Raw genomic sequence first — 25,146 nt, 5'->3', positions numbered from 1 at the left:
ACACATCGTTATTAATAGGGAAAGACAGTAGTGTAGTAGTGGTGCCTTGAAAAGGGCCATATAATATAGAACATGATATGCCATATAGCCGTATTTTTATTCGAGGGATTTTTAATTGGGAAGATTATTAATGGAGAAAAAAAGGAAAATATGGAATGGTATTATATATATATATATAGGATGTGTAGTACATGTAGTGTAGTGTAGTGTAGGATAGAGTAAGGACCACCAGAAACAACTCAAAGGGGGCGAAAGCCGAAGCCCAAAGCCCGGCAGCCCGTCCCGCCCCGCCCCGGCCACGCATGCACTCATACGCACATGGCTTTAGGACCACGCACACACTCTACTTCTTCCACTTGGCGCCCTCTTTTTCTTTTCTTTCTTTTAATCTTTAGTTCTTGTGTGCGTTAATTAGAATCATAGAATGATGGGTTCTTTTCATTCCCTTCCTAATATCTATGTATTCTTCTCTTTTTTTGGTTATTATACAACACCCCCTTCTCAAAATAATTAATTGAGTCCGTAGATTGTTATGATTTGTGAGTTGTAGTATAGTTTGTGTTCAAAATCATAGACTACTTAGTTTAATAGTATATAGGCTAATGAAAAAGGAATTTGTGCTGCTGAGTTGCGTTTAAAAACTATTCATTCATAATTCTAAGTATGTCTTGTCGTTTAATAGTAAAGTGAATAATTGTCGTTTAATAGTAAAGTGAATAATGAAAGTAAATGTGTTGACCCTTCCCAAACAAACTCCAACTAGAAGATGAATAAATTCAATTGTGAAAGTTTGACGGCAATTTAATTCATACAATTGCAAGTTTAACATATATAAGTTTCTTCAAACTAGAAGATAAAGGAGAGGGTAAATTGATATAATTACCAAAGTTTAGAATAATGAAAAATTGTTATATCAAAGTTTTAAATTAAAACAATTCCAAGAAATATGTAAAATATTCTTACTTTCTTAAATTGGGTCTGTCTAATAAATTACTTAGATTTACTAATTGACATTGTGTATAAAATTAATTTTCAATCCAATATTAACACAAATTAGATCATAAAGCATTTAAGAGTTAAATTAAAATTCTAATATACAATTATTTTTCTTTTAAAAAAAATTAACTATCCCAAACTTGGAAGTGATTTATTAGACAAAATTTTGAAGTTAGAAAGGTATTTTAGATAGAAAGCCAATTAAAAAGTGAGGTTATTGCTTCATTGATATTTGAATATGGTATGGCAGGTCTTTTAGTATTCTCTCACATGTGAAGATTAGCATGAAAAAAGGTGAGGAGTGGGTTAGGTATCAATATGTGAAACAATTATCTTAGTTACATTTTGAGTTGAAAGGACACCCACATGAATGAATCAATTGATATGTCTCATTAGAATAAGAAGGTTATGTGAAAGTTTGGAAGTAATGTACAATAGCGTGGTTAATGTAAGCTCAAAATAACATAGATACTATCTTTGTTCCCAAAGTGTCGATATGACTTTTTATACATATGTATTTAGCCTAAACAACTAGGTCTAAGTATTACTGTGGTTGAAACTTTTTATTTTGTTACGTGAATAACTTATGAACTATTAATTTACACAAAATTCTTATTTAATTAACCTTTTCAACCTTCTTTATCATTAATTCTTTTCTTTAAAATTAGAATTTGTACACTAACATTGATATTAAAAGATGTAGAAGGTAAAAGAAGTGGTTTGAAACTTTTCAAAATAGTCTTGTTTTCAAAATTTATACAAGTAAGAAAAATTTGTAAAAAAATTTAAAATTCTTGATCTTATTAATGAAAGTAAAAATCAACTAAAAATATCTTAGCATTAATTTACAAGAGGTGATGTAATTAGCGAGGAAATAAAAGGTTGCTAATAAGAAAAGAAAATTAAATATTTAAAAAATTTGTTGATTAGAGATGATGGTAATGAATGATATTAAAAAATATAAAATCTTAATTTAATTAAAGTTACATATACATGAAAAATATATAAGAAAAGGTTAGAAATTTCCTAAAATATTGCAAAAATTTTGTTATGGAAGATTACTATAATTTTTGAATTATATTAAGTGAAAATGATCGAAATTAGTAAAATGGACAAATTATTTAATAGTTTGTTTGTTTCATTTTATTATTTTTTTTACAAAAAAAAACCCATTAATTTTATAGTAGGTTAGTTTACTAAATATTTCTTCATTTCCTTTCAAAATGGGCCTTACTCATTCACCATTCTAAACGTGGGCTTCTTCATTTTCTTGAGCCCAATATTTCCAAAAATAAATGGTTACCCATCAATATAATTTAAGCTTATCATAAAAACTACCTTTTTCATATTAAAAAAATACATGGATGTAACAAGTTTGAGTGAAGTTTGTGCAATTACGTGTGTATGAGTTACCTTTCACATTCAAACAATTGTCTAAATTTCAAGCCAAAGTTTATGATCAACAACGTTGCAAAGAATTAATATAAGGTCTAAAGAAAGAACAATACATGTTTTTAAACACAATACATCCGTTTATTAAGCTTCAAGAATTGGAAAAACTCATGGTAGAAACCTCTTCAATATTCTTTAGTACTTTATATGACATTATATTTTATGGATCATATAATAAAACATTGACATATATAAATATATTTATATATAATATGATTACTTCTCAAAAAAAATATATATATATCATTCCTTTGAAAACCATGAGCCACCTGACTCAGCATTATCTTTCCCAACTTTCTTGCCTTTAGCCCCTCCTTTCTCAGCCTTATGGCCTTCTTCATGGAGATCAGAGGTATACTCCATGTGAACTCCAGGGTCATTCCCTGTGTAGCTTCCTCCAAACATGATGGAGTTGTTAATGGCTTGGAAGTTGCTGTTAATGTAGGAGGTGAGGGACTCATTCTCGTCCACACCTGTGTCCTGATCAAGCTTCGTCGTTTTCCCATTCAGTTCTGCTCGCATGGTGGCTCCTGTGTTGGTTCCCGCAAGTGTGATGATGCTTGAGCCTTGGTCGTCAACAAGTTCATGGCTTTGGGCGGAACCTATTGATTATGACCCATGCATGCGTTATCAACATCCTAAACTTTAAGAATCCTTGATAAGTGATGCAACGATGATTAACTTCTTACTTAAAATCACTTTTAACACTACATGTTTTTAAATATCGTAATACGAAAATTGAATTTGAAAGTATAAAATTAAGTTTAAGTGATTCAAGTTGCGAACCTCTCATCTAATTAAGTAAAATTTTAAAGGTTTCAAAATAACTCATATATGATCAAACTGGTTTAGATATAATACATGACAACAACTCTCTATTGTGTCAAACTTAAAAGTACACATAACCTGACGATTTAAGACATTATATCTCCAAATTCTCATCGACCTTTTCGATTAAACAGTTCAAATAAATGTTATAAAACTCTCACTAACATTAAGCTACAGTATATTTACCTCCTTTTCGAAGCAATCCCAAGCGACTGGTGAGGGTGGAAACCATTTCTCGGATGTCACGGTCGAATTCTCGATGCTTCTCATTGTCGTCGATGGAGGAATAGGCAGGCTTTTCGTATGAACGTGCCATTAGTTTACGTGAAAGAGGAATAATAGGGATAGAGAGTTGAATGAGAATACATGAGTTTTGAAGAAAATGGGGTATAAAAAGAGTGGGAGGAGAATAAAGGGTTGCCTTGATTGTGAATGCATATGTTTTATTGATGTTCCATCAACAGGGAAAAGAGAGTAGAGAATTGCTTGAGAATTGGGTTTGTGCTGTGCCTTTTGTGATTCTCAAGGGTTTTTCTTTCTTTAGTTTAGTCTGTTTGTCACAAAGAGAGAATCAAAAGCTTAATTGATATCCAATTTTATATATATTTTGAGAACAAATATTAAATTATTTAGGAGTATTGATATACTCAAATCTAGAACATAGTTTAGTCGATAAAAACACCCATAATTATTCGATCTTTGGTACAATAACTTATTGTACTAGAAACTGTTTACAATGAATCTAATTGATAATGATTATTGTTTACGAAACCACAAGAATTAACAAGAACATAAGGGTGACTAAATTTTTAGTCAGCAAGTTGCAATTAATTATTGCCTTGTACTTTAGATTTTGTACCTTTGATTTGATTTGGATGAGATGATCACTGGTCTTTACCCTTTTCTAAATTTTAGTTAGACTTTCATTTTGAATAATTAATAATCATTACAATGGGAACCAAAATTCAGGTGTAACGAATAATTAATAATCATTAAAAAGGGAACCAAAATTGAGGTGTGTTGTTACGTCTTTTTTAAAATAGAATAAGAACTATTGATATTTGATAAATATCGATTTATAGCGTTGAAATATGGTATTAAAAATTTTTCTACAATGAAATTGATTGAGCATGGAAAAAAGAGAAAACTAATTAAGTTGAAAATTTATGAATTTTGCCCATTTTATTTGTTTTGCCAACTTACCTTAGCTCTAGTTTTTGTTTGTTCAGTCTTTGTATGCTTTTATTTCTTTATATATATTATATATGCTTTTATTTCTCTTTTTATATATATATATATATTTGTTAGTGATATATAATTAAATTTGTTTCAACATCATGTTTAAGCTTTTGAGTGAATTGATAGTTTATTATAGTATCAGAGCAAGTGATTCAGAGTGAGCTCCTGTATTCAAATCCCTAAATTGTCGGTTTTCAAATATTTCAAATCAATAACTGAGAGAGTAGATGAATTAATAATTTAATAATATTATCTATTATAGGCTGTGTAAATTCAACTTCTATCATGGAACCTATTGTTAGTCACCTTCTAAATTGCACTCCATTGGTTTTCAATCTTTTGATTATCACTTCCACAAACCAGTATCCAATTCCGACCTTGCCATCTCCAAGCTGTGATTTCTTTCATTTTTGTTTGTGGGCACTCATTCGTCACCTCTACATACTAATGCATCGCTCTGATTTATGGTCTAGTCTGTGAAGCTAGCTTCACCAGCCTGCCTTGGCCTCTCCTATTTAGAAAGACAATTCACTACGTGGTTTGATCAAATGGTAGTAATAAAATCACGTGTGCCATCGTTTAAGATTTTCGATTGTTTTGTGAGATAAATATAGGTTAAGTGTAATTTTGTCTATCATTTATTCAAACACTAACAATTTTTTTATTTATTATATAAAATGCATCATTCCTTTGATTACACACAAGAGATCAAAAGAAACCAAATCTCACAGACAAAGGAATTTTAACAACATGAATACCATCAGTCCATGTTAACCTACCAAAAGAGTAGCCATAGTTCCTTTGAACTTGAGTGAAAAACATAACCTTAAATGAAATCTTCTTCACTTGAGAGTTAAACACCAACACTTGAGGGTTCACACTAACCTTGCAACCAAAAGGAGACTCAATCTCTGCCTTATAAACACAGCTCAAGTTCCCAACATTAGTCACTGTCCGAGTCACAATGGTGGAGTTTACAAGTGAAGGAATTGTAATGGCCGGCAAATTCAAATCCAACACAGACAACCTTTGCAATGGACACACTGTTTTCCTCTGTGTTAGATGAGAAATATCCTCGTCCTTATACCCCATGCCACAAAGGTAATAATCTATGTAATCTTTTCTACCCATATCATAGACAAGACCTGGGTCGACTGCGGCGTTTGCGTCCACGATTCCACCGCCGTAGTCAAATGGGTCTGCCATTTTTGGAGGAGTTCCTTCTGCGAAAATAGGTAGTCCTGGAGAGACCTCTGTCCGTGCTATATACACATATGTCATTGACAAAGATGTCAAATATTAGAAATTTTCACTCTTTACGAGTTAGAAAAAATTTGTTTGTATTTATTGTGTACCGGTTGTCATGAGAGCTGATTTAATGGCGGCGGGTGACCACGTAGGGTGCACAGATTTAAGAAGAGCGACGATAGCTGAAATATGAGGTGTGGCCATAGAAGTTCCTGACAAGAGCATAAACCCTTTCTCGTTGAAAATGTGGTGGGGTGAAACGGCAGCTAGAATGTTAGATCCAGGAGCCGATATGTCAGGCTGTTTCATGATCAGAATATGATTTGTGGATGAATTTCAAAAGGTAATCATAACTGAACAAGTTTTGGTTCCACTTATGAAAATTTAAATGATAAAGTCATAAGTTTTACTTGGGTTGTAAGCACACAAATGATGAAAAAAGATGTACCTTAAGAATAGGATTGGAAACCGAATTTGGACCTCTTGATGAGAAATAGGAAATAGCTGGTGTTATGGGCTTACCGATGATAGTTCTTGTGGCCCTCAACCTTACCACTGGATTAGTACTTTACAAAATTGCACAAAATTAAATCACAATAGATAAAATGATATTTAGTCTTGTAGTATTAAATTTAGATAAATCCATACTTATATAGTAGAAATATGCATGGAAATTTGTAAACAACGGTATCAATTACCTATTTTGCAAGAGGTTGATGAAGAATAATTTTGAGCCAACGTCGGTATCAACTAGGATACATGGAATTGGAGAGGGTATACAAGAAAACAAATCATCATCTTGTTGGCCGGCGACAATAATTCCTGTTCCATTTGCTCGGGCCACCGCCATCGCCGCATCGTATATAGTGTTATGATCAGCTAAATTTGAAAAACACATAACCACCTTTCCATTTATGAAAGTTTCATTTCCCAAAAGATCATCACATCTGCCGTATCCAAATTTGTCCAATAAAATGAATCCGAATTATTTAAATTTTTATCAAGTTAATGTCGTTTTTTTCTTTTCAGTTCAAAATCAACATTTTAATACTACAAAAACCAAAATGAGCAATTTGGTTTAATCTCTTGCAAATGTATGAGAATAAAGAATAATGACGATGGAGAATAACATGCTTGAAAATAAAAGATTGTCGTATTTGGTCGCGTACGAGAATCTTATCAAAATTTGAAGCTAACAGCTTATTTTTGTATTTGTTTTAAAAAATTAATTTTTGTAACTTCATATATATATACATATATTTACTATTACGAAGTTTTGTTTTTGGAGTGAAATCAAAAGTAAAGTCACCACGTACGAGACTCTATGCTCAAAATAGAATACTTATATTGTACAACTAATGATAATAAAGCAAGCAAATTTTATAAGTAAAGGAAAATAAATGCGAGGATGAAACTTTCATTGACCAAAAATGTAAATTATTATAACATAAAAGAACTAATGTTAAACCAAAACCAACCTTCCCGTATCCAGAGTCTCCAACTCGGCAACAAGGTCCTTTTTCGAATCCAATAAGCTTTGGCCCTATCAAGTAAAAGATCATCAACAACTTTAATGTAAAACCAACTTGAAAAATCTCTAACAAATGACATAGTTAAAAGTGATTTTAAAATGGTTAATAAGAATCACTTAGAAAGTTTAAAACCGAGTATAAATTGATTTTGAGTGAACATGTTTTAAAATAGCTTTAAAAACAGAAAAAGAAAATAAAATCACTCTTAAAATATACACTAAAATGATGAGCTATACCAAGAAAGTGGTGTTATCTGGTAGTGTTGTAATGGATGCAAGAAAGGCTCTGTCTATAGTATTGGCAGCCACAGTGAAAATCCAAGGTGCAACATTCTCCACCGTTTGTGGAGTAGGCCCACTATTTCCAGCCGCACATACAACAGAAATCCCCTTTGCAATAGCATGAAATGACCCAAATGCAATATCATTTGCTTCATTGAACTCTGGAAGGAAAGGAGTTAAGCTTCCAATCGACATAGACAACACATCCACACCATCATTTATAGCCTCATCTATCGCTTTCAATATGTCCGCCGTCGACCCTACGGCGTCCTTCGTCCATAGTGCTTTGTATATGGCTAACCGTGCGAGTGGTGCACCACCTCTCACTGTGCCGGCAGCGTTGTTGTGGTAATTGATGTTTGCTACAAATGAGCCTGCTGCTATGCTGGCTGTGTGAGTTCCATGTCCATTTAGGTCTCGTGGTGATAAGTATTCCTTGGCTAGCGCATCTCGACCTAAGTCTGCAACGAACCCCTTCATGAACCAACGCGCTCCTATGATTTTTTTGTTGCAGTTTGTGGAGTTGAATTGTTCTCCTGATTCGCATGTTCCTTTCCAACGTGATGGTATAGACCCTACTCCTTTGTCTTTGAACGACTCCGACTCCGGCCAGATTCCTAACCACGCGGAGTATTACCGAAAATAATTTCAAACTTAACAATTTTTCTCTTGGAGTTTGCACTTTCAAGTAAACAAAATTTTCCCTGAATTCACTTTTTTTAAAACATGAACAGAAAAATTATTTTATATCTTCAAAAGTTTTTTTTTTTTGGACTCGTTTGATAGTTATTACAATACAAATTATTAGGTATTCTAAGTTTCACCAACTACTTGAGAGGTATATATATTGGGAGGTTGTTTGAGAGTAGGATAGAGATGTGTACCTGTATCAATAACACCTATAATGACATTTTCACCCATTTGAGCACGATGAAGAAGGTTTGAGGACTCAAATGGAGAAGAAGACAGCCCCAGAAAATCCCAACTTCTTGTAGTATGCACTTTGTAAAGCGAACTCGGGACAACTCGAACCACCCTCGACATTTCTGTATTATTCAAAGGAAAATTACACCAAATAGCACAAATTAGATAATAAATATAATCTATAGCACACACCGAAACAATATTTGCAAAAATAGAAAATTTTTAAAAAATATATGTCAATTTTGCCCTTCAATTCTCTTTTTCTCATCCTATCAGTGAAAAAATGGTATGGGTGATGACTTCTATCAATGACATCATGATTAATATGTCAGATATGTTTTCTATGAATTTATCATTGATAACTTGAATTTTGAATTTCTAAATTATATAAATGTTGATAGCATAATCTAAAATTAATAATTTATTTCGACAAAAGTTACAACTATATCAATTTCATTTATTCTATCAATGATAGAAGCTATCATATGGATAGCACGTTATTAGTGATTCAAAGCTATTATCAATAGCATGCTAATTCGATCTCTCTCTCTTTTTTTTTTTTTTTTTTGGTTCATTTAAAACAAACAGCCACAATATCATTTTATAGTAGCATTAATCTTGATATCACTGGTATATAGTAGCCTATTAAGGATATTACTTATAGATGCTATCAATAGATATTATAAGTCATAGCCTAATTGAACCCCGTCGATTTAAAATTGATATATTTACAAAGGAGATATCACTTATAAAAAATATCCTTATAATGATGTCACTTATAGTTGCTTTCAGTGATATCCCTCTAATGCAATCATTGATAGATAATTTTAGTGATAACATTTTGCGTTAATAGCAATATAGAAAAATTACTTATAATAGCTATTCAGAATATCAATTGACAACAAAATCACTTATAGAAGACATCAGTGATAGCAACTGATATCACATTTCTCAAATTGAAAGCTTTCATTGATAGCAATTAGTAGTGATAGTAGCTAACTATAGCAATTGATACCATATTTTTTAAATTGAAAGTTATTAATTATAACTTTTAAAGTGGTTATCATGGATAAAACCTATCGTTGATAGTCGTTATCAATTATATCAGCTGATAACATATTTTTCAAATTAAAAGCTATCATTTATAGAATATATTAGTGATAACAACGTATAATAGTTATCCATTGTTATATTGATAGCTTTCAAATTATGAAAACCAAGAAAAAATATTCGTAATGGTGACAAATTATTGCTGAGATACACAAACGATGTTGTAATAAGGTGACTCGTTCTTTTGCCAAACATGCCTTGTCATTTTGTGCCACATAAAGTTGGATTTGTAATTTCCTTGACTGGCTTTCTCGTGTTGTTGGAGTCGATAAGAATGGTTTTTATATTTTGACATTAAGCTCTCAAAATTTATTTTTTACAAACTTGATTTCAAATTTTTTTCTCAAATATATTATTAAACCAACTTATTTATATTGACCGCCCGAGCATTCCAACTTTCTCTTAAATATTTTTTCCTTTCAAAATTAATCCTTAAAAAAGTTAATCCAAACGTCAAGCTTCTTCTAGTTTCTAAATCTAACAAGTAAATCTTCTTAAATCGGATTTGAGGATCTATACATGTAAGTATAATTTGTTAAAATTATTGTTTTTCGATTATGTATGGCTCAAACTGATGATTAATTATTTTGAAAGGAACTTTAATTTCATATTAAAAAATTGTATTATTTGTAGAATTGTTTTCAATTATATCAAAATCAACCAAAATATTTAAAAAATTTAATAAATTTTTAGAATTTATAAATGTGTGATATAAGGGTTTGGCTATTTACAATAACTTTATTAAATTTCTGTCTATTAAGAACGGAGACAAAATATCATTAAAGAAATGTCATCGTTTTACTTCTTTGATTGATTACTTCATAGCTTTATATTAAGATCCATTTTATTAACAACTCTATTACCTAACAATGAGAAACATGAAATACAGCTTTCGCTTTTCTTTAAATTCTTTGTCCGTGTTAAAGTTTATTCAAATTATTGATTGTCTATATCTTTTTCTGGTCTAATTATTCAATAATAATAATAATAATAATAGTAAATAATTAAGTACTATAGTTTTTAAGATAGATATGTAACTAAAGATGTTTATGATTCACCAGATAGCTTTTGAGCTTGAGATTTAGTGAGCTTGGCTGCAAATCCAGAAAAGCCATGTTTATAACTGTACACCATTGCTTCCATTGATTTCTCCTTGCTAATATTCATCATTATTAGTTAATATCACAATATAATAACCACTCTTTCTAAAAAAAGTTCAACCCAAAAGAAAGAAGATTAAAAAGCCTTTGATATATTGTTACCTTCCCAATATAGTAGATAATAATTGATGGTGAGAATCGATAGTGAATTTAGTATCATGATGTGGCTTTTCTCCCAAGTAAACTATGTGTACCTGAAAAAGACATATTGTGAAAGTTAAATTAATGTAGCTAAATATGGGCATAAGAACCAAAAAATAAATAATGCAGATTATATTTCTATACCTTTGGGTTTTGGTCATCAGCTTCTGCCAATATGGGTTTAAACAAACAATCAAATATGATAAAACCAACAATCAAATGACCTAATTGGATGTTGATCCCCATTGTTGTTACTTGTTAGGGACTTGTGTGTGTATATATGTTTTTCTAAAGACGAAATCTCTCAAATGCATCAAAATTAAGTGATAAAAAAAGGAAAAGTGATTGCTCATGGGGAAGAATGGTTGTTGGAAAGATTTGTGGTTTTATAGACATAAAGTTAATGGAAAAGTAGGGCCTTAATGGAACATATATATATCCATTATCTATCAAGTTTAATTACGAATAAATCGTGGTATTCCATTCAAGTTTCAATCGTGTTATCTAGAATGATCTTCATGCATATATGAATTATTTGTCTTGAATATGTGTCATCTAACCTTCCAAAGGACTAACCATGTGATATAGTAGTTATGGTTTAGGATTCAAGAAGTGTTACAAAATCGTCAAACAAAAGAATATAGACAACGTAAAAGATGAGAGCTGAATCAAATACAAAAATTTACATGATTCACTAACAGTGTATTAAGCTACGTTCTTGAGACAAAAAAAGAACAGTTTTATTGGAGAGAATACTAATCAATGATACTCCTCTAAGGTCATAGACGGTAGTACTCTAAACCTAAGGTGATCAATCATAAGGATAAATAAACCATTTGGTAGATGTCATCACCTTTAAAATTACACATTAACCCCTGTTCCTTCTTCTTTCTTTGCAAATTTTTCCTGATTTTTTGTTTTCTTAGTGTTCTTAGTCTATTTCCTCTCGAGCTTAACTTTCTTCTTTTTTCGTATTTTTTCCTGTCTTCTCAATTCTTCTTAACCACCGAAACCAATGAGTGAGAGCAAGAAGCTAGAGAAAAAGGAGTGAAAAAAATGTGTGGGGGCTCATTTGGACTAAATTGGTCCTTTCACGTACAATGAATACAAGTAAAAAGTCATTTTTCAAATAACTTTTTTCTTTCAATCTTGAACAAAAAAATCACAATGGGATTCGTAAAAGAGGCCATCATACACATTCTTCATATATTCCCAACCTCACGTACAAAAAGTATGGTGTGATAGACACTTTTAATGTGATAAATTAAGTATCCAATGCAAGTAATGGGGCAGTGGAACATAAAGTAATTATATTGTGCCCCTCACGTTGTAGCCTAATTATTAAAGAGCTGAAGATAATTTTATCTGAAATCTCAAAATTCATTAGTCCAATTTGGATTACATACTCCAAATAATGTTTCTCAAATATGTTTGAATACTATGAAGACACTATTCAATAAAGATTCTATCTTTCCCAAAGCTAATTAATGAGATGTATATGAGGACAAGCACTAACCTTTGTCTCTGCTTTAATTTTATTGGAAGATTTGATGGAACAAAAGCTCTTCTAACAATTGAGGTCTTTTGAGTTTCCAAATTCAACAACAATTCTAACATGGGGTTTATACTTTTATTTACACCTTAGGGTTCTTCGGTTATATATATATAATTAATTTGTAAGCTCTATGAAAAATTATAGGAATGAAACTGAAACTTTATGAACATTAAAAAATGAAACATGAGTTCTCAAAGCTAATATATATGGAGATATTATTTTCTTTATTTGTTTTCACAAAAAGGACATTATGTTAATATTAATTTTGGTATTTTGGTTGATGGTAAGTTTTATATATAAACCTAACCTATTTTGAATCTTTGTTAAAACTTTTTGTATTGATGGAGCCACAATTTTTTTTGTCCATTGTGGGAAAGTAAATAGTTGTTTTCTCTTTTTCTCTTTTGGTCAAGTAATGGAGACATTTTAACAAAATAATAATAATAATAATAACAACGGGAGAAATATGAAATTTTGAACCACAAACATCTCTAGTTTATCGTTGTCATTTTAATATATATACACACAATAGAAAGGAAAATTAGAAGATAAATTAAGAATATAACCAAAAATAAATCATTTCGAAAAGGAAGGGATAATTATAATATGTATAATTTTAGGGTCCATAGTCAACAACCTTTTCTAAAAAAAGTTATAAATATAGCAATTCGTGTGAACCATGGATTTTTATGATAGACTCTAATCAGACTTGAACAGATTTTGTTATAATTACAATATCAATATACTAATGTTTTAAATCTAATTATTATATTTATGGATACAATAAAAGTTATATTGATATTGTATTTCTTATTTCTATTTCAAGAATTAGAAAATCAAATATGGTTTTGTGATTGTTGGTGGTTTTTTTTTTTCTTTTTTTTTTAATTTTTGCAAAGGGCTTTCTACTTTTTCTTTTTTTTAATTTAGGTATATATTTAAAGAGAAGCAGCTAGAAAAAATATATATAGGGGAGGCAGAGGGAATAAAAGTTTAGAAAGATAAATTGATTAAAAGGAAAGAGTTACCAAGAGTATACTATTAACCAAAAAGAGGAGTTTGAGAGAGCAACAACAACATACTATTATAACTTTTTCTAGCTGGGAGGACTGTGGATTCAAACTATGAACACTGCGATTATTAATACACAGATGTTTGTTGAGTTATGTTCTGGTTGGCATTTATTATTATAATTTGTATGTCATTTTTTGGTTATTTTTCATACACACATGTCTCTCTACATTATTCAAATACTATCGGTAGGTGTAAAACTGGACTTTCAAAGAATTTATCAAGGAAACCAATTAGTGAATTGGGAAAACACGTGACATATGAAAAAAAAATCAAGAAAGAAGAAAAAGGATGTTGAAGCTCTAAGATTGACAAGCGGATTACGTCGTACAAATCCGCATGTCAAATAATTTACCGAATCACACACCAAGCAATAGTTTTAGTGGGAAGTCCCGAGTCGAATTTAGGGAGCACACTAATTTCTCAAACAAAGTAGTTTCAACCGAGGTAACCAAAGGATGTATTGAGATTTTGATTTTGATTATTGCAAGAAAGCAAATCACATGAAATAAGAGTAAATTATTTGTAGACATTCTATGTCAAAAGAGTCTATCTTGGATTATACCGATCTCTCCCAATCCAAAGAATGAGTTCTCATTGAGTTATCATTACTTGCTTCTATGGCTTGGTAACCTTTCACCTAATCAATTTAAATTATTTAGATAACTAATTAAATTGTTCCAAGATTCTAATTGTGTTCTATTTCAAGATGATTAAGCATACATAATTGAATTTTTCAATTACATTAAGTCCAATAGATCCTTGGGTGGAATGCCTAATTAATTTTCATACATCTAATATTGGCACGTACCTATAATTGGTTAGAACAATACTCATCTCAATAGAATAAACCTAACACTAAATATTATCAAAGATTGTCACGAGTCAAAGATTTAATTGAAAGCGTAAGTCTTACATTTTTCATGCGTACAAGTCAACATTCAATAATTGAATTGAAACCAAAATTACACTAAAGCAAGTTCAAACTCTCGCAAATTGAAAGGAATGATGGGAGATTTATACAAACACAACCTAAAACGAAGTACCTTTGGCCTCTCATTGACATGTCTAATGATGAGGGAGTGTGTGGGAACTAAAACTAAATGAAAAAGAGATTAGGAAATAAAGAGAAACAAGTCTAGAACAACTGAAATTGAATAAACCCTCGACCGACAGCAACGAAACTTCCCATTTTTAAATTAAAGTGATGTGGAATCATGGCACTAGGGACAGCACCACGACGCTAACGATCTTCCATGCACGTCCATACTTTGGAGAACTGCAACTCTTAGGCTCTTTTGCAAAAATCACCCATTATGTCTTCCAACAATGCACATAACGTCCTGGGGCATCGCGGTGCTATAGTACATAAGCTAATTAGTCTCTTTTCTTTGCCTCTTTGTGTCGGTTGGTGTCATTCTACTTTGTATTTGGTCAATTAAGCTCCAAACCGACATCATCTCCAAATTCTACCTTTGAATTGTTCAACACTTATAAAGTTGTCAATCAAGAATATAAAAGCAAGTAACAAGCTCGAATGAATCAAAATAAGATACCGTATTTCCAACACTAGCAAAGATTTTGAGTCATTTACTCATCATATGGCATCACATCAAGCCTCACAAATGTGTACAATACATGTAACGATTTAGTTTGTTAAACTAAATAAACTATATTAGTAAAATATATTTCATATCCTTAATATTTAAATCACACGTATCAACAAAAATTAGATTATATTTTCTTTTTACTAAAAATAAATAAAATTAGTTTATAATATGAAATAATATAAGAAGATGGCAATAAACAAAGGAGGTGTTGAAAAGAGTAAAATGAACCAAAGGTAAACGACAAAATTGGGCTTGACCCTTAGCCTCGACCGAGTTGAGAGGCCCAATCTCATCGTATCATGAAGGAACCATACATCTTCTCAACATGGGCCCTAGAGAGGATGGTTTACTTGGCCCAAAGTTTAATTAGCCATCAAACCCATCGAATCAACCCTCTTTCACATAATCATGTCTTACAAAATGAATTAGGTCATGCAACCCTCTCTCCCTTGCTTATAACTCTATAACTAAATCGACCAATTTATGGATTAATAATGGAAGTGTATAGTTTACACATTACACTGCACCAATATATAGTTCTTGCTAACTTGCATGTGATCTTTCTTCATGAAAGATACAATTTAATGTATAATTACTACCTACTTTAAAGTTGAATCACACCTTATCGATCTAATATATAGGTTATAGAATTTTCACTCATTGATTAAAAAAATCCAAAAAAATATATTTAATTCTGTCATTTTCGTCTAGCCAGAGACTAACTTTATATTGGTTTTTCAACGGGTTTTAATACAAGGAAGGTATAAAATTTAAAATAACTTGTTTTAAAGCCAAATACACATGTGAATGGAAAAATAAAATACAATCCAAAACAATCACATAGGAACAAAATGATTGCAAAATAGGTGAAACCTTATCAGATTTTTGAGTCATGCACAACCTCAATAAAAAGAACAAAGTAAAATACATATACAATCGATATGAACAAGTTAAAGGATTTTGTTTGGCCTACAAGAATCCTTCAATTCAGCCTTTTGCAATGGTGTGAACTATACATGTAGGTCACCCATTCCCCTTTAGGGCTTTGCAATGTCTTTTTTCTTAAAAGAGAAACTAATAATAATAAGTCATCAATGGGACCAATTGTGCAGCACTATACCAACCAAAAGCTATTATTTCTCTCATACACACCTTTCCATTTTGAAGCTTAGGAAAGCTAGCCATTATTTTGATTTAACCCCTAATTAATTAATTAGCTTTGCTTTAGTGGTTAAATAATATGATTTAGGCCCAACCCACCTAATCCTGTCGCAATTAACATCACCAATTGCTAAAGCTCATGCAGACCAACCCACACACCCCTTTTACTAAGAATTAAAGTGATGTATAATTCAATCTACAAACATGATAATATCTATAGGTTTATAATTTAACAGATATTACAAAATGCAAACAAGTTTGCAGATATAGCAAAAAAAGAATCCGATTACAATGTAGAAATAATCTTAATTCTATAGTAAGTGGAAGCAAATCAAGTTAAATAATTATAATTAACAATGTCAAACAAAAAAAAAGATAGGGATAAAAGAACCAAACATTAAAATTGTACTAGTCAGTTTGTTCCCCAATTCAAGACTATATCCACATACTATGGTAATTGAAAGTTTTTCTATGATATACAATGGATTCAAGCTTCTCTAGCAAATGCAACCATGAAAATTATCATGGCTATGTCTAACTTCCATTACTAATATGGCTGCTAGAGATGTATGTACACAAAATAACCATCACCAAACCCAAAAATAGCTAGGCAAAAGTAAGAAGATGTTACAAGAAAAATCTGGTGGAAAACACAATATATTTTAATAAAAGGTCGACATATTGTCGCCTGACTTTACAAAAATCTACGACATTTATAATCTTAAACTCTAAACTTATAATTTTTGTAACGTTGAGTGCAACTCATGTATTACAATTTTTTTTTTTTTTTGATCTTTTCTTTTATTATGACTCTCTCCAGTCAAATTGAGACAGATTAATTAGGATCAATGAACTAATTAAATTAAATTATGTGAATTCGCTTATTTGTAGAGACTAGGCAAATAAAAAAATAAAGAGAGAATTTTGGAAGTACTAATCTGTGGGGTTACATATATTATAATGAACTCTTGAATTGCATAAAATCTTTTTAATTCTTTTTAATTAATTAACTTAATTGTGTTGGGATGTTGGGAGTTTGGCAAAATTAACTTTTTTTTTTTTTTAATCGGTGGGCTTTCAAAAATTGTAAAATAATATTGAAATTATTTATAAAATGAAACAAAATTACGTTAGAAATTAATAGGGTAGGGAAGATATTATAACACATTCGATACATTTCTAATATCAAGATACATGCATTTCTAGATACATGTAATTTCAATTACATAAATGATATGTATACATTTACTTTATTTATTTGATGTTTTTTAAGTACTATACAAAGTTAATTTCTTCTTTTGTGAAAAGAAAAAAAAGGAAAAAAATCAAATTAATAGAAGCAAAATTGGAGTTTATAAATAAAGTGATTTTGAAGATAAAAATATTCTTATCTTTTTTTGTGTAATATCTTGAGTTTTGTAAGAGAACAAATTTCTTTTTTTAAGAGTTGATAAGATTTAGGGTAGACTCGTCAACACTTTCAACAAATTCATCAAACTCTTTGTATAGCAATAAACAATTCTTCATCTACTCTAATATTAACTTATATATTGTTTATATTTGGAGATCATCAATTAATTGTAATTAAGTATTTTATTACGATTATTTTGATTGATTTGTTGGACGGTTATAATTGAAAGAGAACATGTAGGCTTAAAATGATTGATTTGTCTGATTAAACCTACTCAAACTAATGACATTCAACCAACTTAATCAATTATAATTTATTGATAATTTTTGTTTAGACAAAATTCCACTATTTGGTTTGTTTGTTTAATTTCCTATTTATTAGCTGAGGGGTTATTAGAACTAACCTACTGATGATGGAATGTGTGATCTCCTGTGTCTAATGTTTCCATGATATAAATATGTTTGTTTTTGTGTATATATTTAATTAATCTTGAGAAAAAAAATGTAGCCAAGGTTTGATCATCTCAACACACATAGTTTAGTTAGATGCATAAGAGAAATCTTTAAAATTTTGAGATATATAAGAGTTATGATAAGGACGTTAAGAGTGGGTTAATTTTCATTAGCATTCAAGAAGGTCAATTTAAGGGTAGTTTAAGTGGACAAGTGGAAGATTCCTACTTTGCCATGGTTGAAATATTTGAAGGAAAAAATAGTATGCCTTTGAAGATTAAGGTTTAGGAGTGATAAAAGAATTGCAAATGATAGCTTCTAATTAAAAATATGATATTTTCTATGTAATATTATTAAATCAAATATAATGTTGCAACCATATTTTGAAAAATACTTTAACAACTTGTTGTTCAAACTAATTTTTTTTAAAAATAAATATATATATATAGAGAGAGAGCAATAGAGATATTTGATTCATAGATTTACGTTTATTCATCAACAATGTGTTGGATGTTACCGTTGCTAATTACAAATACGGGTAGACTAGTTTTAAATTAAGAAGAATAATTCATAATTAATACATAGGCAAAATGCCTGTAGAGAGTTAATCTAGCCTACTTTTGTAAACCCTAGAATCAAATAATTGTAAATAATATAAATATGTCAATTACAAGTTTAGTTGTTTAATGTGTAAGACATTTCAAAACACTTCGAATTGAAAGGCTTTTCTCTTCTTTGCTTTACCACTCTCATTTTCAACTTTTTTATTTTGTTATATTTATACATTCTACTAGTGGTTTAAAAATCTAAATCAAACGGTGAAATTTAAAATTATATTGTTAAAGAAATTTAATCATTCTATTCAAAAAAAGATAGAAATATAAATAAGTTGATTTTATGAAAGAAAATCATTATTTCGATTTGGATTTAATTTTTTTTATATAAATATAAATTATTACAAATAATTGTATTATATATCTTTAACCAACCATTTTAATTATTAAGTTTACTTTGCCATCATGAGTGTGTTTTGTCGCATCGATTGAATTCCAAATACAAACCCACTAATTATTCAATATATATATATATAACCCACTAATTGACATTTAAAAGCAAATCCAAGCAAAGTTATTTTTTATTTTTTTGTAAAAAATGTCCAATCCCTCACTTAGATATTTAAAAAAGGAAAAAAAGAAAAGAAACCAAATATATTTTCCAAATATTGTTTTTATAAAGAAAAATTAAAATTCTTAAAGATAAATTAATAATTTAATAAACTTATATCTTTGGATCAAGTACATTAATTCTATTTTTTTCTTATCAGAGTATTGGAGGAAAAAAGGATAGAAAGATTCACGTATATGTTATAATCTCTATCTTTCTCAATGAGAAACTTGTCTTAAAATTGGATCAAACCCATGTAAAGGTACATAGGTCAACGTTAATTAAAATTAGTATATACCACCTCAAAGATTTGAGGTTAATTCAAACCTCATACTCTATTTTGTTTTTCTTTTCTACAAAGAAAAGAAAAGAAAATCGAACTTCCTGCTCGTTCACTCCAGCCAAATTTTCCACACACAACTTATTTTCAAGAAACCTTCCAAAAGTAAAAAAAAGGAAAAAAATTGACAATTGCATAGCAATTTTGAACAGTGAATAGACCACCCAACTAGACATCATATCGACCACAACAACAAAAAAAGAAGGCCCAAAATCACATAAATATCAATATATTATATATATACACACACACAGACACACTTCACACTCATAAAGATTATATATATAAATTAACCAACCAAAATTAGGGTTTTAAACTTTCTTTTGTGTTCTTGGTGTAGTAAAGCTGAAGATCAGATCCAGCCACAAATCCAAATATCATGAGTAGAGGTGGAAGCTATGGTGGTGGAAGAAGTTCCTTAGGTTATCTTTTTGGTAAGGATGATCAACCTAGAAAGCCTCAAGTCTCCAAAGTTGTTCTTCCTCCTCCTTATGGTATTGATCTTAACCCTGATGATCATAATAACAATCCTTCTCCCTCTCCAAAACAACTTGTTTCCAACAATAATTATCCTCGAGCTCACGGCCAAAACTCCGGCAACTTCATAACGGTAATTGTATTATTCTACCTAGATATGGATTTCAAATGAATTCTATTGTTAATCACTTCCTTAATTATTTTGCGTATAAAATTTTGAGTTTAAAATCATTTTCTGAACTTTGAATCAGGATCGTCCATCAACCAAGGTGAAATCTGCTCCGGGTGGCGATTCGTCGTTAGGGTATCTGTTTGGTGATATCACCAAACAGTGAAATATATGAATGAGTATGTCTTTTGATTTACTCTCTCTAGCTGACTATATATGAAAAAAAATCTAAAGGGGTATGGTTTAGTATGAGTGGTTCTTTTACTAAATAAATGTGTGCAATTATTATGTTTAGTATTTGAAAGGAAACATATGTAGCTTGAATTTGTGTAGCCTATGCCTATATATTTGTGTGTATGTATATATAGTTTGGCGTAGTTTGTACTTGTGTTTATATAGTGATCTATTTGTTAAACAAATCTGATGATTCAGATATCTATGTATTGAAAAATAGCATCATGATGATTGTAGTTCTTTATTGTGTCAATTTCTCAAAAAATGTGAGGACCATATACACCTGAAATTGCTCTTTGTTATTTAATTTGGGTGTTTTAATTCATTGTGTTTGTGGTTGCTTTAAAAGGGGAGTAGTTGAATGGTATTAGTTATATATATAAATATATGTACTTTACTTTGTTTAATGCAATGTGTAAAGCAAACGTTAATTAGACATTTAGCCTTGCACTTGTTGTCTATGATGAAATGCAAAGTCCTATGATCATAATAAGATAGCTAAGGGTATTATGGCTTCCCTCTCTAGCCTTTAGTCTCTTATGGGCTTCCCTCTAGCCTTGAGAGTACTTGCATTATGAGCTTTTCCCAGTTTTTCTCAGTACAATTCTTTTGTGGGTAATCAATTGCTTCGGGTTTCAGTACGACGAGGATACCAAAACACAATATATACTAACTTAGTTGAAATAATATTTCAAGTGCATCCATAGTATCTTTATAGCTAACCTACTATCTTTATAGCCAAGGGAATATTGTATTTAAAAGGATAAGTCTGAAAGGAGTGTATTTGCATTGAATCTTTTTGGCTAGTTTTTCTCTTCTTAAACATTTTTAAAAAGATTTGTATTCATATACAGATAATAATGAAGAATGTTCTCCTTGGTCATCTCTGCACTCTTCTAATTGTTACCCTTTACATATGATCAAATATACCATTGTTTAACTTTTCTATTTCTACACATATGAGTTGGGTTATCTATGAGAAAAAAGAGTCTGGTTTATTGACCCTTAGTTTCAATCCAAGTTTTTTGAGGCGTAGGAATTATTGGTTTTAACATATACGAATTTCCATTTTGTTATGGATTATTTGAAGTTGATGTGGATGCTAGATTGTGTCAAATTACTTTAGTTAAGATGGTCGGGTGCACTTTTTGATCTCGATCATCCACTTGTGACTTGTTAAAAATAGCATTGTGTTTAGTAATTTTAAAGTTGAAATTTTTTAATTTGTGTGTATAGCATGCATGGATTTAAAATCAAAATAAAAAGATACGAACATAATGCCTTTCAAAATCTTGATAATGTGGGTTTAGTATATTGATTTAGATTTATAATAATATGTGTTTGGAGGTTGAATTTTAATTAGATATGGTTTCAGATTAAGTGAATGTTTGTATTAATTAACTTGCTTTCCACGTGGTAAATATATATAGATAATCCCTAATTATTGGTACTAAACCTGTAAAAGACACCTCTTTTCCTACAATACATTATTAAAATAATGATGTTTGAGTATAATGCTTCTTTAATTTAATGAAGAATAAATTATATGCATTACCTTCCTTTAGTTGATCACCTTTGCATGCTGTTATGTGAACAACAAACAATATTTTCCTTATGAATTTTCACTCATTAGGTAGATTTGATATATATATATATAGATAGACAATATGATTGTGTCCAAAAATATGAAGATAGTGTTGCCCTTGCTAGTATTTGGATACTTGAAAAACTCTAAGGATGCCTTATAATTATAGTTGTGTGCTACTATTTTACTGAATTGGCTTAGTTGTGCCATTGATATATGAATCTCACCCTACGTATTAAAGTTTCATCTTTCTGTCTCTTGTACAAGAATTGTATGAAGAAGGTGTTACACAGTTTTTTTTCTTTTTTAAAAAAATTTAGTTTATGACATTTTTTCAGTATAATAGAGTAGAAAATTTGAACTACGTGCCCATGATTGTCAAGACATATTAATTTATACCAATTCAGCTAGTTCATTTTTGCAAAATTTGCTTTTGATTGTCATGTATGATTAATATTTGATTATAATATAGTTGCTACCAAATTGTCATGTAATTTTCATTTTTATATTTGATGTCACGTGATTACTACCAGATCGATATCTAATTTCTATTTAATTACCATTATCTCAGTATTATCTGATTTCTATTTGATTGACCTCTCTATTCAAAACTCTTTACAACTTCTGAGTGTTGTCTCTCCTTCCGTTTGTAAAAATAATAAATTATTATTAATTATCACAGTCGATATAAGAACATCAAACACTACTAACTCTACTTCAAAGAATAGAAGTTCATCTTATGCAAATCATAACACAATTAGGAGACAATATTCAAATTAACTGCTAACTAATTTGACAAAAATATATGTTATTCATACAACAATCATAAGAAAATTATATAACTATTAGACAAATTAACTACTTAATAAAAAAATATATAAAATGTAATCAAATGATGATCCTCAAGCAATCAATCACACAGTAATCAAATTCCATGTGCATGTTTCAAATAAAAATAATAAAAGGTAATTAAATGAAAGTCACAAGATAATTATGAAGAGTCTAATTAAAGTTGAAAATGAAAATAATAGAATGTAATTTGATGACAAACCTAATGTAATTAAATGACTATATTATAAGGCTAATTAATTACACCACAACATTTTAAAAAAAATTACAAACATAGCAAAGTCTATCAGTGATAGATTTCTATCACTAATAAATTCTTGTGATCTATCAATATTTGCAACATGGTATATCAGAGATGATAGATTTATATTTTAGATAAGTTTTGACAAATTTTGTTATATGCAACATTTCTTTTATATTCTAACTTATTGATCGATAGCTCAATTGAATTATATGCATAGAATTATCTAATTTTGAAAAGAGTGTAATGGAGTTGAAAATTAAAAATAAGAATATCGGAGATTCATGACTTATGGCCTCTTAAAACACATACTTCTATTCCATTTAGCTTTTTTGTTACTAACAAAGAAAAAAAATTAGTCTTTACTAAGTAACGATCATAACTTATTTGTCCAAACTTTTTAAAAACAATTTTTAGAGAGTTGACAATTTTAAAAGTAAAAAAATAAATTGAATTAATTGAGACTAGAAACGAGTTGCTTTTAATACGGGTTTTCTATTTAGTTGCAACTTTTTAAGATTTTGAATTATATATTGATATGAAATCCATATACATCCTTTGATAAACTTTAACCTTTTTAGGGTTTTTTTTTCCTAATTTCATTTAAACATTTTAAATAATGGGCCTAAATAAGCCCAAGGCCCAAATAGAGCATGGACCAAACCTTTCTATGGGCCAACGTTGAGCTTGTTTCGTCCATGTGTGTGTAAATTGAACACTTTCACTTGTGTGTGTATTTTTAACTTAGTCTATAATTTGTTGTAGTTAACAAATTACGTCTTTTCTTTGTTTATTTTTTGAAGCATGTCAAAGTTCCATAAATTTTCTTAGCAATAATTAGTCATCAAAATGCTTTTTTACTGTTTCACAAAATTGATTTTATATTTTTCTAAATGAAAAACATTCTTAATTTTATTTATCTAAAAATCAAAAAGTGTATAACATTATTAACAAATCATGCTGACTCTTTGATTGCCCATTCATTCTAAAATGGAAAAAGCAAAACCATTCCAAGTTCTTTTCCAATCCTAATAGTCCAAACAAATCATTAATTGCTTTGTTCTTTATAATTATTTAAGAGTTTGCACCATTTAATACTTTTTCATTTTTATCCTATATATTAAACTATTAGGGTTTAGTTTTTCCCATTGGTTAGACATTGATTTAGTTACTTCTATAGTCTATACAACCAATCGATTTGATTTGGTTTTGAGAAAATTAAACTCAAACTAGGATAGAATCAAAATTTTGTTGATGATATAAAGATGGTTGAAAATATTAATCGTTTCACATCTTTAATTTGTAAATGTGGTATCAAATTGTGAGAAATGTCAATATTTTCACGTTTACTTTGAATTTAGCATCAACACGAGGGTAAATCAATCATTTTATTGTATTCGAAAAAGATTATGAAACACAAAAAATAATTATCGATATGTCACCAATATAATTATAATATAAATAATAGGCATATGAACTTGTTTGGGATCATAATATATTTACTTACTATAGTAGAAGGGTATGAGGATTGACTCTCTATTGCCTACAGAAGTTCTTAAGAAAGAATAAGTGAAAAATTCTCTTTAGGCACTTATTTATTCTAACCTTTTACATTTTTAAATTAGTTTTTACATGATTTTCCTAACTCTTTAAATATAATTAACATCTCATTAAACACATAATGGCATCCGCATCATCGATCACATAACCGTCTAGTATATTCTCTTAACTAAAAGTTAAAAATGAAGACTATTAAAAGTATTTTGCAACAAGAGATCAAATGGACATAACTTCGAATTTAAGAAGGTGTTTGCCGTGCGTGTTTAAAATGAAATGCTTATGCGTTTGTATAATGAGATGTGTTTGAAGTGTAGGATTTGAAAATTTGAGTTTCTATACATGTGTGTAGGAGGTTG

The 25,146-nt window shown here is 29.8% G+C and overlaps 3 protein-coding genes across 3 annotated transcripts; 1 reads left to right on the top strand and 2 right to left on the bottom strand.

The window, feature by feature from the left end:
- Positions 1-2,452: 2,452 nt before the first annotated feature.
- On the bottom strand, positions 2,453-3,660 carry LOC101210126 (hypothetical protein). The gene is made up of 2 exons (XM_004146473.3): positions 3,463-3,660; positions 2,453-3,050 (listed from the first exon to the last, which is right to left on the bottom strand). The coding sequence occupies exons 1-2, from the start codon at positions 3,590-3,592 to the stop codon at positions 2,692-2,694; spliced, it is 489 nt and encodes a 162-aa protein (XP_004146521.1). The 5' UTR covers positions 3,593-3,660; the 3' UTR covers positions 2,453-2,691.
- A 1,492-nt stretch (positions 3,661-5,152) lies between these two features.
- LOC101219903 (subtilisin-like protease SBT3.6) lies at positions 5,153-11,241 on the bottom strand. The gene is made up of 10 exons (XM_004146514.3): positions 11,056-11,241; positions 10,873-10,964; positions 10,669-10,766; positions 8,461-8,622; positions 7,532-8,193; positions 7,242-7,306; positions 6,462-6,710; positions 6,212-6,329; positions 5,871-6,063; positions 5,153-5,777 (listed from the first exon to the last, which is right to left on the bottom strand). Exons 1-10 carry the CDS (start codon positions 11,155-11,157, stop codon positions 5,224-5,226), a joined length of 2,295 nt encoding a protein of 764 aa, XP_004146562.1. The 5' UTR covers positions 11,158-11,241; the 3' UTR covers positions 5,153-5,223.
- An 8,684-nt stretch (positions 11,242-19,925) lies between these two features.
- Positions 19,926-20,880, top strand: LOC101209879 (protein SPIRAL1-like 5). The gene is made up of 2 exons (XM_004146472.3): positions 19,926-20,285; positions 20,404-20,880. Exons 1-2 carry the CDS (start codon positions 20,055-20,057, stop codon positions 20,485-20,487), a joined length of 315 nt encoding a protein of 104 aa, XP_004146520.1. The 5' UTR covers positions 19,926-20,054; the 3' UTR covers positions 20,488-20,880.
- Positions 20,881-25,146: the final 4,266 nt, after the last annotated feature.

The sequence above is a fragment of the Cucumis sativus genome, chromosome 4, assembly GCF_000004075.3.
Source record: "Cucumis sativus cultivar 9930 chromosome 4, Cucumber_9930_V3, whole genome shotgun sequence".
Classification (NCBI taxonomy): Eukaryota; Viridiplantae; Streptophyta; class Magnoliopsida; order Cucurbitales; family Cucurbitaceae; genus Cucumis; species Cucumis sativus.
Note: the sequence above shows the minus strand (reverse complement) of the source record. Positions and strands in the feature narration are given on the sequence as shown.

Bases quoted from the DNA above. Each gene is read 5' to 3' on its own strand.
- LOC101210126 (XM_004146473.3), bottom strand. From the start codon at position 3,592: ATGGCACGTTCATACGAAAAGCCTGCCTATTCCTCCATCGACGACAAT. The intron at 3,051-3,462 runs GTAAATATACTG...CATAATCAATAG, and splicing joins GGGATTGCTTCGAAAAGGAG to GTTCCGCCCAAAGCCATGAA.
- LOC101219903 (XM_004146514.3), bottom strand. From the start codon at position 11,157: ATGGGGATCAACATCCAATTAGGTCATTTGATTGTTGGTTTTATCATA. The intron at 7,307-7,531 runs GTATAGCTCATC...TTTACTTGATAG, and splicing joins CAGATAACACCACTTTCTTG to GGCCAAAGCTTATTGGATTC. The intron at 6,330-6,461 runs GTAATTGATACC...AATTTTGTAAAG, and splicing joins ATCAACCTCTTGCAAAATAG to TACTAATCCAGTGGTAAGGT.
- LOC101209879 (XM_004146472.3), top strand. From the start codon at position 20,055: ATGAGTAGAGGTGGAAGCTATGGTGGTGGAAGAAGTTCCTTAGGTTAT. The intron at 20,286-20,403 runs GTAATTGTATTA...ACTTTGAATCAG, and splicing joins ACTCCGGCAACTTCATAACG to GATCGTCCATCAACCAAGGT.